Source organism: Mytilus galloprovincialis, chromosome 5 (genome assembly GCF_965363235.1).
Source record: "Mytilus galloprovincialis chromosome 5, xbMytGall1.hap1.1, whole genome shotgun sequence".
NCBI lineage: Eukaryota > Metazoa > Mollusca > Bivalvia > Mytilida > Mytilidae > Mytilus > Mytilus galloprovincialis.
The window spans coordinates 34,867,141-34,881,201 of NC_134842.1; the positions used below are offsets into that span (position 1 = coordinate 34,867,141).

Genomic DNA, 14,061 nt, shown 5'->3' on the forward strand with positions numbered 1-14,061 from the left:
ATAGTCAATATAGATTCGCAAACAGTTGTCTGGTAAATACTCTATTTAATTTGATAAACAAGGATTGAGCATAGGAAGACAACTGTTCAGATAAATTTAATAAATCAATAATTTCTCATGAATACATATATTGTTAAGGTATTTTGTGATTCTAGTTTTGCGCCTGGTAAAGTTAGACGATCAATCCTAAGGTCCATGAATAATTTTATACTAGTACATTTGAAAATATTTACAAAAATTTACACTAGAACATTGTGATTGGTTGAGATGATTCAATGACCTGACATTTTTTTTAGTGGTTACGAACATTGGTATTACCCATAGTCCTGTTGATTCTGAGACGGGAAATTACTCGTGCATCTAATTTGGCTCTATAAAGCGATTGCTGACAAGAACACATGAAACAATATGATGTTTAATTATATTTGCATGAATATCGTACATAATGTGAACACATTGTATCTTTTTATTATGCTCTCAATTGTTTATATCTAAAATAAAAACAGTATATTCCTTTCAGACATTGATGATAAAGCAACAATTAGAATTCTATTTATAAGTATCATTCTATCTAAAGTTGTATCAGAAACCGATTTAAAACGAAGAAAGGTACTACTCAATTTGTTCAGATGCATTCGACATAAAAAAAAATGATTTGTTTAATGTTTATTCAAATATCGGATATTTTTTACCTTTTCAGTTCCAGTGGGATGCTATAGTCACGAACAATAAATTGTTTTGCTGCTTTCAGATGAAATGTGGTATGATAAAAACCAGGGCATGATAGTCAATTGTAATTTGAATTGATGTGAAAAAAATCACAGGGATAACTGTACTGCTCCAAATAAATTCAAAAAGTTTCTAACTTCGTCGTGATTAGATGTTACCAATTCTTTCTCACAACACGCATACAAAATAAGTTCGCCGTGTTATGTTTATTAACAACAAAGCCTCAGCTTCCGAAAAAAATAAATAATCAATTTCATTAGATCAAATAAGGCGTACATATCAACAACTGTACATGCAGTAGATGCTATAATGGAGAATTCAAAATATGTCAACGATACAACAGCACGATCAGTGATTGGAAATCAGCCCAAGGCCCGAATGGGTCTTCACCACAGCGAGAAAATCCCGCACCTGGAGAAGGCTTCAGCTGGCTTAAAAATAATATATATGTATGTTTAAACAACTTATACAAAGTCCTTCGAGTGAATACTGAAAGCGCTTTCAGGTTCTTCTGTGTGAGGGATTTTTAAAAAGCAACCAACGAAAGTCAACTTATCTATAGTTATCACAGATTGTCATTTGCTAGATAAAGTAGACATTGTACTATGTAATTCCATGCGGTACACACAGATACAACTTGACCTGAAAAGATAAAGCATTTAATTAATATAAATTTATGAGTGAACCGATAATGAAAAGAAGCTGAACAGAAAAATATTGATACTATTTCCTGCCTTTAATTTATAAAAACAAGGTTTCTTATTTGGTACGTTTCGACTATATAATACTATCAGTGACACTTGAATATAAACAGTAGTTGAAAACCATTTAAAACCGAGAATTTCATTTTTTTTAGGAAGCATGTACAATGAGATTATAATTTTCTTTACATAAGCGAAAAAATTAAATAATGCTAACCTAAAAAAGATATGTTGTGCATGCGTCATGCTTTTTTCAAAATAGAATAGGTGCATGAACCTGTGACGGGAATTCACCTGGTGTTTTTTCAGCATTCAATCCTGTCTTCCTCTTTTTAATATATGTAAATTTTATTGATTTGCTATCTTATTAGGATATGTAGGTGACAGAAATGTTGCCGATATCTACAGCTTGACGTTATGAGACTGTTTTATTGATTCTCAATCCTGTTCAATGTGTATATTTTAATCATGTGTGTATAATCGAATTCTAAGAATATAAGTCCGTCATAAATTATCGTGTGTTCTTTATTTGACCCAATTATTTGCAAGCCCTAAGTGTCAAATATTTCTTTCGCCCTGCTTCTTTATTGCCTGTCAACTTTCGTGATTCGAGCGACATTGAAGAGTCTTTTGTAGTCAAATAGCGCGTTTGGCGTACATATTTATATCTTTGATTTATTTTTATGTACCACAACGTGTAGATTCAATAAATATTATCGAAAACACTTTTCTTATTAAAGACACAATATACTTGCAATCGTTTAGGACTGACAATGAACCTTTATTGTGTTGTTGAATGATAATGCCTTTTTTATGTAATGGTGAAATGATGCCCCACAGTCCTTCATTCCATATCGGATTTGGCTTTCCTTTAAGGTCTTATTTCGTCATTAAGCTTCTTAAGTATTAAAGTATTACTAGATCATTGACTTTTCATTTCAAGGTCTTTGAGTGTTTATGATGAAAGTAAATCCAGAAAAGGATCAAACGTGTCGTTGTTAATAAGTTATTTTACATGTTGGTGGACTTTTAAAAATGCATCTTATGATCTGAACAAATAAAATAATTTAGGGGTGCATTTTCCAAATGCAGCGGAATTTTGATTCAGCACTAACATTTTGTTGGTAAAATGTAGCTATTTTCCAAAAAAATATCAAAAGTGATATTCAAAACCATATTCAAATAATGATATTTAAGAACGGATCTTAAAACTGTTTTCAACATTTATGCATGGTACTTAAACGTTCCATTGTTGGATACATGTACTAATGTTTAATAAAATGTCTTCAATATTTTCATCTCATTTATAACAAAAATGTCAAAATTGAACATGCCTATCGATCAAAAGTATGAAATAGTTAATACATAAGAATAAGTCCACTTTACATCATGTTATTTGTCTTGAATATTCATGAGATAATTGCTGCTAGGCGTTAACCAACAACCAATATACTATTTACTGGCTTATTTCTCAACAACTGTCATCTAAAAAATCATGCTTAACAACCACTTATTAAAATGAAAACTAACACTGCGTTCTATTACTTGTGATTTTTGTGGCGGATGATGCTTGTGTATTAAGAGACACTTACCCTGTCGACCCCCGTATCAATTTTTTGGTTTTAGTCAATTTTATTCCCCCTTTTTTCCCCTTGATTTGTCTTTTTCGAATTGATTGACGAGATTTGAACATCGGTTAACTACTGTCATCTGTTATTTTTAGCTTTGATCAAGAAGGATATTTCATAAATGGTATTTTTCCTGCAGACACATTTTGTGGTAATTTTCTAAAAGATACTTTCATTTGAGTCAGATAATTTACGTGTTAAACGGTGTTAAAAGAAGCTTCCAAATGTGAACATATCAAATTTTTTAGGGAATCTTAAACGGAATATGAAGAGACTGTCATACAAAGAAAGAGGTTTAGCGCTATAAAACCAGGTTTAATCCCCCATTTTCTACATTTGGAAATGCCTGCACCAAGACAGGAATATGACAGTTGTTGTCCGTTCGTTTTTGATGTGTTTAGTTATTTGATTTTGCCATGTGATTAGGGACTTTTCGATTTGATTTTCTTCTTTGAGTTTTTTTGGTGATTTTACTTTTTGGTAATACGTTATTGCCTGAAAAATGTTTTCTTTGTTTAATACTGTTTTTTTTAAACTTACATCATCCATTAAACCATCGAATCCACCGAAATAATCACATGCTCCTAATATCAGTGCACTTGGTCTTTCTTCTATCACACCTGTATTAAATATATGTCTTTAAAAAGGGTTCATAGAATATTGTATTCAGTCAGGATTCTTCTTCGTCAAAATTATCTCCCCATTACGCCAGTTCATTTTCAAAATCGTAGAAATGGAAGCCATTGTAGGGATGACGCGCTGCCAATTTTGCTCTCGGAAACCGATAAATTTATCCACATTGCACCATTACGATCCTTATATGTCAGTTGTATTTTAAAAGACAAATGTATCAACTAGCTAATGAGCATCAGTTAATGTTTTTTAGTGTTTGAAGACTGTAAACCCTAGTTTTTACACACAAAAAAATTTAATTTTTCGAAGATATGCATTTTCATCATCCAACTTGAAAGACTGGCGTCAAGTACTTTCAGCCTAAAAAAATGCTATTCGAACACACCTACTCTGTTTTTGTGATTCATTAGATAGGTATTTCACTTGACCCATATATTTCATCTTGAAGTACTGTGATTTTTTTTTTATGTTATAAAGTCAACCTGTAGCTTTGATACATAAAAATAATAGAATCTGAAGCGAGACGATGTATGAAATATTCTTGTTTTGTACGATATCAAGACAAAATATTCAACTCAATTACGCCTAACATAAAAAGGTGCCCTCAATTTTCTCTTTTCGATACAATTGTTACCCATTTTTTGGAAGTTTTTCTTGAGTCACATAATGGAAGAGCAGACACGAAAATTACTAAACTAATAGATTGATATGATTTCCGTCCGTGGTAATTTAAAAAAAACCGGAGGTGATGCATTTTCTTTATCCAACTTGAAAGATACCCATGTCATCGACTTGATATCTAATTGTTCTGCTTAACTATGTACTAAATAAATTGAAAACTTATGAACTACCGAATTAGACTATTTACCGGATTTGTTATCACATAAGCAACACCCTTCCGGAGCACCTGAGATCACCCCTAGTTTTTGGTGGGGTTCGTGTTGTTAATTCTTTAGTTTTCTAAGTTGTGTCGTGTGTGCTGTTGTTTGTTTGTCTTTTTCATTTTTAGCCATGGCGTTGTCAGTTTGGTTTGGATTTATGAGTTTGACTGTCCCTTTGGTATCTTTCGTCCCTCCTTTATGCAAATGGTGTTTTTAAATAAAACACTTCGTAATTGAGAAGAAAATTGTATTTTTGTTTGTTTCTATTAACTTTTAAAACGTTTGTCACTATAGTAAACATTACATTAAGCATTTATCGCCTTCTCTAACAAAGAGCTTCGATTCTTTTGTTCTATTTCAACCGGGTTTCCGACTCTATTAGAATGTTACAAGACGCCAATAGCCTTTGTACGGAGTCACTGACTGGTAATTTAAATTGACCTTGCAAAATAATCAATACTCTTTTTTAAAATGGAATGTAAAGGATATTTTTTTAATTTATTGCTTGATTTGAATAAACGGTAAGGTCATCATCGTTTTGCATAATGTGCGGTAGGTGTCTCCTTACAATGTTGACGTCGTCATTAATTTAATATACTAATTAGTTGCAATGCATAAAAATATATATTAGAATATAGCTTATATATTAGAGTACATTAGTTTCTGATATTTTGAAAGATATTCAAATAACGTTTTGTCGGTTGTTTGAATTATTCATTTAAACGTCGCATTGCATCCAGTTTAAATGCCATGAAAATATGAGAAAATATTGTGATCTTTTAATATTATAAGCCTAAACTTGTTTTTATAACAAATAGAATTTTTATATGACTTTTTTTTCATTCTTGTATACAGCAGTTGAAAATCTATGGTTTGAATAGAAAAAACTTGGTTGAGAATAAACGCTTCTTTTTATTAACGGGACGCATTTAATTTCTTTATTTTCACATTCACCTTATGTAGTCGAAAAGAGAAAACATTTTCGACTATTTATATCCACGTTGTTTTTCTATTCGCGAAAGTCCCAAACGTTAGTTGGTTTACAGTATTGTATAATTTCATGCACATACCTCTCAGAGGGACTCTTGATGTCATACCATTTATACTTCCTGTAAGGAATTTACCATCATAAACAAAACTCAAAGTTTTCCATTCTGTGCTCTACAAAAGTGAAGACAACCCTGTTTGATAAAATTAGATATTTCAAACATATTGATTTGAAAGGCAATCTCGAAGTTTGGCAGATTTAACCAATTCCGAAATTTTCCTTTTTTTCTTTTTTCAATTATTTAGATTTTCAAATTTCTTAGTACATATAAAATCCCGCCCTACTGGTGTTTATAAAAAAAATCACAAAAATACTGAACTTAGAGGAAAATCAATTCGGAAAGTCCATAATCACATGGAAAATCAAATAGCAAAACGCATCAAAAACGAATGGACAAGAACTGTCATATTCCTGACTTGGTACATGCATTTTCAAATGTAGAAAATGGTGGATTGAACCTGGTTTTATAGAGCTAAACCTCTCACTTGTATGACAGTCGCATCAAATTTAATATTATTGATACTGATGCGTGAACAAAACAAACAGACACAATCGGTAAAAATGTCACAAATAAAGGTAAAAAGTCTTAATTCGGTAGGTCACATTCGCGAAAAGTTACCTGGATTGTAGCTACGACACAAGGAACACATACGATATCATCTTTAAAACAGATATTTCACAACGGTCAACCAACTCGTGATTGCGTCCGTTAATTTACGAAGTCATGATTTCAGCTTTCCAACGCTTCACTAATGGGAAGCTATAACCCATTTCAGAATCTTATAAATAAAGTGATTATTGATACTTTCAATAAAATCCTCTTCTTATCAACTAAGAGACTCCTTATTTATAAATGCTAAGCAGTATTGAATGAGAAACAATAAACAAATTCAAAAAAGAACATTCATTGTTGAATATTTAAATATCGTTAACAACAACAAAACAAATCTACATTAAGTACAACAAGACAGGCAATTAACTTCAATTAAAATCTTCTTTCTTGACAATCACGTGAACAAATGACATGTGGATACTCACATTATACTTTAGAATTGCCATTTTTTCTCCTGCTTTATCTGTCGTTGCTAAGAACATGGCACCTTTGTTTGGACTGATGGCTATATCAATCGATGGTCTCATTACCTCAGGGTTAAAACAATTCGATAACAAATGCATTGGTTCTGTTGTGCGTGAATGTGGGTTTTCTTTGTATTTCATTGTTACTGTAAATTGGGATCCATACGAAACACCAGAAAATCGCCATAATCGAATTTTACCACTTCCGTCGAATCGCGCAGCTCCACTTTCTATGTGAACATTTTCCGGGGTTACCGCAAGATTATTTCCCGATTTGTCATTGAATCCATCATGAAAGTCAAGAATGAGTTCAGGTCTGCAGGCTAAACGACAAAAATAAATATTTTCAAACATAAACCAACGTAAATAGTGATTCAAACTAGTTTGATGATTATTTTCGGACATCTAAAATGTATTTTAACCTGGAATAGTTATATATGTCTGACTCAAATAAAGATTTCTTTGACAGATTATTTTATGGCCACTTGGCTATTATCATGAAGTTACATTTATATTTAGGTTTTTCCGTCATTCCCGTTTGTGTCCAAAGTGCGTTTAGTTATTTTATTTCTTAGTGACAGTTTTAAAGATTTATGTGTGCTGTCTGCAGATCTTATTCATAAATTACAAAATATAATTTCGCTTCCATATACGTACATTCTCTACGGACATCATCACTTCTGTCGCAGGTGCAAAGACCAGGATTATACTGTGAGCCACGTGGACATGATCTTGTCATCATTCCTAAACCAGGAATTTCTTCGAAATAAAATCTCTCGTTGGTTTCAAATGGTGACATACGGCAACTAGCTGTAATTAAAAAAAAAAGTATATTTAGTAGTATTAATGCAAAAATTCAAAACAGGAATGATACTGGTTTTGATTTATTTTTAAAAGTGTAGTGCATATATTGAAAAAAAGAAATAGAATTGTTGAGATATTAAAGATCAATCCTAAAGCAAAATTGACGTTAGGTTGATTAAGCTATTCTTTGCATGTCACTTTGGCTTATTTAGATCCTCAAAAATTCAAGTTTTTAAACAGCAACGACTTTAATATTTTTGTATCACAATTCCTATGAAGGTTAATCCAGAAAAGCGCTCACAAGACATCAATTTTTTCTGATTTTATTGTTTCATTTGCTGATAGATCGAACATTTTAAACAATCAAATACAAACAATGTCTTGAACCGGCTACAATATTTACGATGAATAATTTTGTTCCTATTTGGTGAAAAATCATTGACTGAATTTGGGAATTTCCATCATGTTATTAGATATAAAGCTGGGGAAATATATGCCTGATCATGTGTCATAAAAATAATTCATGTAGATGTCAAGATGGAGATTCGCAGTTAATAAAACTATCCAACACAAATTTAGATTGACGGACTGATGAACTGATGGACGGAGTAAAAACTATTCAGTTTTTTAGTCAGAAGTTCTTATTTACATATTGAAAGTTATTATTTACTAATTCTTTAGTTGTGAATTTACATCAAAAGGCACTTAACAAAATGCTAAAAATCACGAACTTCATCCTTATTTGTTTACAATTTAACACTTACTCATTTTACCTGCAGCAAAACGTACTAATTGACTAATCAAGTAACCTGTTGAAATGTTTGTAAAACATTTACATTAAGACCATAAACCAAAACGCGTATAATGAAAACTTTTTGAATAACTTAAGTACGACAGGACGAACGAGCTGAAACATATGAAATTGATCTTGTTGGCAATGACATTTTTGTGTTCCTAGGTGAAGATTTGATCGACAATCGCATATGACTCATAATTAAGATTAACCTGACTTGTACCTACCAAAAGGTGATGTAAACGTAAGGTCTCCAGAATCTTCACACCAATCGTTACATCCGGGTTCTGGAATACATTCTTGTTTTTCCTCACTGAATGCAAATCCAGTGGGACAACATTTTGCCTGTGATAATCCGTTACGACATGTCCAGTGAGCTCTGCAGTTCCCTTTGTGGTCATATGAACGGACGGTAAAATCAAAACAAGGATCTGTTGATATGAATAAATTTTAAACCATTAAATACGTGTGACGTTAAGGCAAATGTAATCATTTCACATTTGGCATAGTCAATATATTCAAATCAAATTATTAAGTATTTAAGTGAAAATTTTAGATAAATCGTAATTCGATCATAATGAAAAGGGATTTTGAAGAAAAATCACTTTTCAAAATATTAAAATCAATATAGGAACATTTAAAATTTGCATTTGCTTTTCTTGAATTCTTCCTTTACCTCTCCAGCAAGACATAGATGTAGCTGGTCGGCATAGTAGAAGTCGCTGATCCCAGAACATCCGGAATGGACATCTGGCCCTCTCTACCTTTATCTGTCCGCCTTCATAAAAGCACTGTACGAATTCATTACAACTTTTAGGGTCTGCATTATAACCAACACCGTCGACATACTGACTCCCATAGCATAAATCTTTAATAACATACAAATTACTGAGTTATATCTTGTTAATCATCATCAATAATCAAATCTGGTCAAGGTGTTTCTAGATCTGTTACGAAGACTCATAGTCCGCGCATTTTTAGCAAAGTTTAAACTTTTATTGAATTGGCGCACAAGACGTCCTCTCAAAATTTTAACTAATGAAGTTATTCATGAACTTCCTTATATGAGGAACAACATAGAAAATATTTCAAATTTTTCAAAAATAATGTATAATTCAACTTAATCTTGCCCGTCAACGTGTTCAGTTTGACGACAAGAATCATTTAAAGATCATGTCACTGATTACACTGATCCATTTGAAATCGTATTTCAGTTATTTTCTCAAGGACCATACTTACATAATACATTGGTGACTAATGATCAATGTCACTTAGAGGATTTCGAATGACAATATTATGTTCATTCACAATCTTTACAATTGAGCAGTTATATAAAAACATTTGATGTTTGATGCATTTCACCGGTACTCAACACGCTCAATTGAAAGATCGACTAAAACATCTATTTAGACAGAGCTTTTTTATGCAAAAATAGGAAACTGAGATGCTTATATCCTTGCTATTGTTCATGAAAAATCTTACTTTGTAAAGAAACACAAAAAAGCAAAAAAAGTTGTTTTTGAAAGTCAACTTGACAATGACGTAAAAAAAATCGAAGTTTGAAGTATATTGACAAAGTGTGACTTCGCTTGGCGGCGACGCTTATCATGTCAAGTCATATGAATTCGCTCACTTTGTAGTTCATTCTTTAAGAGTCAGTATTTTCCCTTAATTGATATTTTTTCCGATTTATATACAAAATTTGAAGAACGGCCAACCACTGTCGCATTTATTCAAATTTATAACGAAAAAAAATCAAGCAGTTCAACTTTTTCAGTATTTTGTCATCACAAAGTATTAAAGACGTGCTTTCAATTGATGGTCAGGCATATATATTCTTTTATACGCCACACTTTTTGATAATTAAGCAAATGCAAGTTTAATGATCAAATATAAAAAAAGTCATGAAACCGATAGGGACCTGGTCCGTCTTTTTTATCAAATGTGATTTTATTATCATATACAAATCGTTTTATCAAGAAAGACAACAATTCACTGTTGACTAACATGATCTTATATTGCACTTCAATGTCTTGTTGTTCCGTTGTTTTCCTGTAATAGTTGATGTGTTTCTCTCGGTTTTAGTTTGTTACCCGGATATGTTCTCTATCAATTGATTTATGACTTTTGAACACCGGTATACTTCTTTTGAATTTATATATATATTAACGATCTATTTATTTACGCGAATTTAGAGAGTACTATAGACAAATAACGCAAATAAAATTAGTCTCGAATACGTCAACTGTTACGATTCAAATTTCTAGAGATACTATGTATCAAAATAAACAATTTTTCATCTAACAATTGTAAAATTTTGGGCTTATCTAAAACTTATGCAAACATCTAGATTAAGTAGTACATTGAAACATATCAAATTTCCTCATGACTGCATTAGGCATGTGGACAGGACATTATACGCTGTTTGTTATTAAAAGATTTATGTCGTGAAAAAACAATAAAGCTTTTGTGAATTTATGTTTACCTCTCGCAAAATTGTTTATTATTTATAATTAGCATTATTTGTCAATTGTAAAAACACTCTTTAAAGAAATAATTCTAAATAAGGTATTTTCATTTATCACAGAGGAAAAGATAGATTATATAAATGTTTTGTTTTTTTTTTTTTTATTTGAATTATCGAAATTATTAATTTTGGTATACACATGATGTAAAAATCGAGTTCTTATCACAGTCAATCATACGAAACAAATGAATGCATAAATTGTCTGGTAATGGCTTTGTAGGACGAAAAAAAAAGGGAATACTTTTATCTTGTTTATCAGGCTGTAGACAAAGCATTTCTTTTAAATGATACATATTAGCAAGACATAAACAGCAATGCTCGCATCATAGTTCACAAAAAGAAAACTTGCAAATCAGCATATAGTCAGATCATATGGTTTCGTACGTCATATCAATTCGTCCTATGCATGCTATTTCAATCAAATTGTTACGTCACAATATATTCTTGACAGTACGAAAACCTAAGAGATGAGGATATATGCGTAGTTCAATTCCAAATTTAGTAGCTCAATATGGTTAACCCTTTTCACCTGGAATGTCATACGTGAAATGCTTCACATTGTACATGACATATGTTCCAAACAACCCTTTATTAACCTCTACGGTCTCACGTACAACATAATAATGGTTGCACAATCCTCTATTGTTCTACTTTCTGTTTCTTAAGACGCATATATAGTGCCAATCCATATACTTGTTGCTCCCATTTGTTTTTATTCTACGTAGTTCAACTTACAAGAACAATATATGAAAGATTTTTAAAAAAAACACAAAAAAACAAAGTAGGTCTGTACAAATTTACCAACATCATAACATCATATCATAACAATTTCTAGACACGTTATGCTCAATATATCAAAAGGCAAATACGTTCAAATATTTATGGACGACTTGCTTTGGGTTTAAACAAATGTTATTGTCACTTTTTTTATTTTAAATTCAAGTCATTGAAACAACCGTATATGAATAATAATTGGATAACCCTGTACAAAGATTTATCATTATGTGCAGGTCTTAATTCATACGCCATTTGGCGGCAGAAATTTTATATATGCACATTGTGACCTAGGAAATATAACATTTCCAGCTTTATCTGCTAGATTGAATACATCTGGGAATTAGACATTTTAATTCCATAATAAATCAAATAAAGGCAACGGTAGTATTCTGTTGATTAAAAGTAAAAAGTTGTTTGAAAGAACACAAATCCGGGGTACAAACTAAAACTGAAGGAAACACATCAACTATAAGAGGAAAATAAAGGAACAACAGAAACACTAAAGTGGAAAAGAAAACCGCCAACATACATACATACCTGATTGACAATTCCATAAAATTACATTATAATGACAAGACAACGATGTGGAAAACGATAAAGCTGTCAAAGCAGGAGGGATACAACAGTCAACATTGTGCTATAATCTAAATCACTATAAAAAAACTCACAAAGAGATCTCGAAGACCGCAACAAAAATAATTAACAGATTAGGTCGATTCGGGACAATTTGAAGAAGCCAATTTTCTTGACTACTTCAGTGACTTTTCTTTCGTTCTTTTTGTTAACAAATTGAATTGAAGAAAGTATCATGAGATAAAAAAAAATGACCTTGAATGGGTTTTGTTTTTGTTGATGTCCCTTTTTATCCCAGGCATAGATTACCTTAGCCGTATTTGGCACAACTGTTTGAAATTTTGGATCCTCAATGCTCTTCAACTTTGTACTTGTTTGGCTTTATAAATATTTTTATATGAGCGTCACTGATGAGTCTTATGAAGACGAAACGCGGTTCTGGCGTACTAAATTATAATCCTGGTACCTTTGATAACTATTGTTCAAACAACACTTCAACTGTGTCTGTTTTTAAACACCCTTCTCTTTCAAATATTTGGCTTTGAGCGTTCCTGTTGAAGGTAATTCTAGAAAAAGCTTCCAACGCTTGAAAATCATAAGTTTTCGTTTTACTTTTTCATGTTAATTTATTAAGATTTCTGACACTAACAATTGTTCAAGTTTAAAGTTTCGAACGGTACGTGACGTCATGAACATGTTGTGTTCATTTCAAGCTGTAGTACTCGGTTCTAATTACAATCTCTCTATATTAAAACTTACAATACCATATAAGGAATATGATTATGGATTCCGGATTTACTTTTGTTCAAATAAAACGACTATCTAATTTTATTTTCAATTCTAATCTAAACAGGTATCTAGTAAGTATAAAAAAGAAGATGTGGTATGATTGCCAATGAGACAACTGTCCACAAGAGACCAAAACGACGCAGACATTAACTACTATAGGTCACCGTACGGCCTTTAACAATGAGCAAAGCCCTTTCCGCATAGTCAGCTATAAAAGGCCCCGATAAAACAATGTAAAACAATTCAAACGAGAAAACTAACGGCCTTATTTATATAAGAAAAAAAGTGAAGGTCTAGTATGCACTAATGACACGTATCTCTTCTCTGATAAAAGCACTTATGTGATTATATGCTGCAAAATATCCTTTTTAAAGTTCTAACACCTTTTGTTCCACTCTATATGACAACTATAGATAATGCCTGGTTGACTATGTTGTAAAAGCCGAAATAAAAACATTGCTATCATTATAAACGTATTTCTGGTTGAAAGTGCTGTCTCATTTAATTCAGGTCTATCTTTTAAAAAGAAATTGAAAAGATGAAAATAGCAAACCTACGAGATTTGTTTAAAATTGCAAAAGCATTGTCAAGTTAAGAGTATATAAATAGCTTTAAATAATTCAACACATGAAAAAAAAATGGAATAATTCTTAAGCTTTGAACTTATAAAATGGTCTCCAAATTATCGTTTTAGATTTGATCATTTATATAAAGCTTTTCCATTATAATATAGAGAATTATATCAACATATTTTAATCTTCTTTACTTTCGAAAATTTTAAACAAATACATGTAACCAGACATTATCTTGCATGAGTTATCAGTATAAAGCCAATATATCACTCACCCATTTGAACAGTTCCATGTGTTTTACTATCTAAAAGGGAGGCTTGTTATAGTAAGCAGTGATTAATCTATATCTAATTTAAAGTGTAAGTTGAGTGAAATGTAATAATAAATAACATTTAAAAATTCTCCTTTTAAGTTATCAATTATTGCTGTGTATGTTCAAAATATTAGGAGATATACGTAATTAGTCTGTTTATAGTTAAATGGACCCAGTTTTGATCTTAACATACAGTATGCAATCATCAGATAACAA

The 14,061-nt window shown here is 31.5% G+C and overlaps 1 protein-coding gene across 2 annotated transcripts in view; it reads right to left on the reverse strand.

Moving 5' to 3' along the window:
* Window positions 1–617: 617 nt before the first annotated feature.
* The window catches only part of LOC143075689 (uncharacterized), a 30,400-nt gene continuing 16,956 nt past the window's right edge, over window positions 618–14,061 (reverse strand). Inside the window, exons 5-12 of one of the 2 annotated variants that reach the window (XM_076251230.1) lie at window positions 13,807–13,836; window positions 8,971–9,162; window positions 8,522–8,725; window positions 7,355–7,507; window positions 6,659–7,020; window positions 5,643–5,733; window positions 3,599–3,678; window positions 618–1,371 (exon numbers count right to left, since the gene is read on the reverse strand). In XM_076251230.1, the coding sequence (XP_076107345.1) occupies window positions 1,333–1,371; window positions 3,599–3,678; window positions 5,643–5,733; window positions 6,659–7,020; window positions 7,355–7,507; window positions 8,522–8,725; window positions 8,971–9,162; window positions 13,807–13,836 (1,151 nt within the window). In that variant the 3' untranslated portion in view covers window positions 618–1,332. The remainder of the gene's footprint in view (window positions 1,372–3,598; window positions 3,679–5,642; window positions 5,734–6,658; window positions 7,021–7,354; window positions 7,508–8,521; window positions 8,726–8,970; window positions 9,163–13,806; window positions 13,837–14,061) is intronic. The other variant, XM_076251231.1, reaches the window with a different exon arrangement.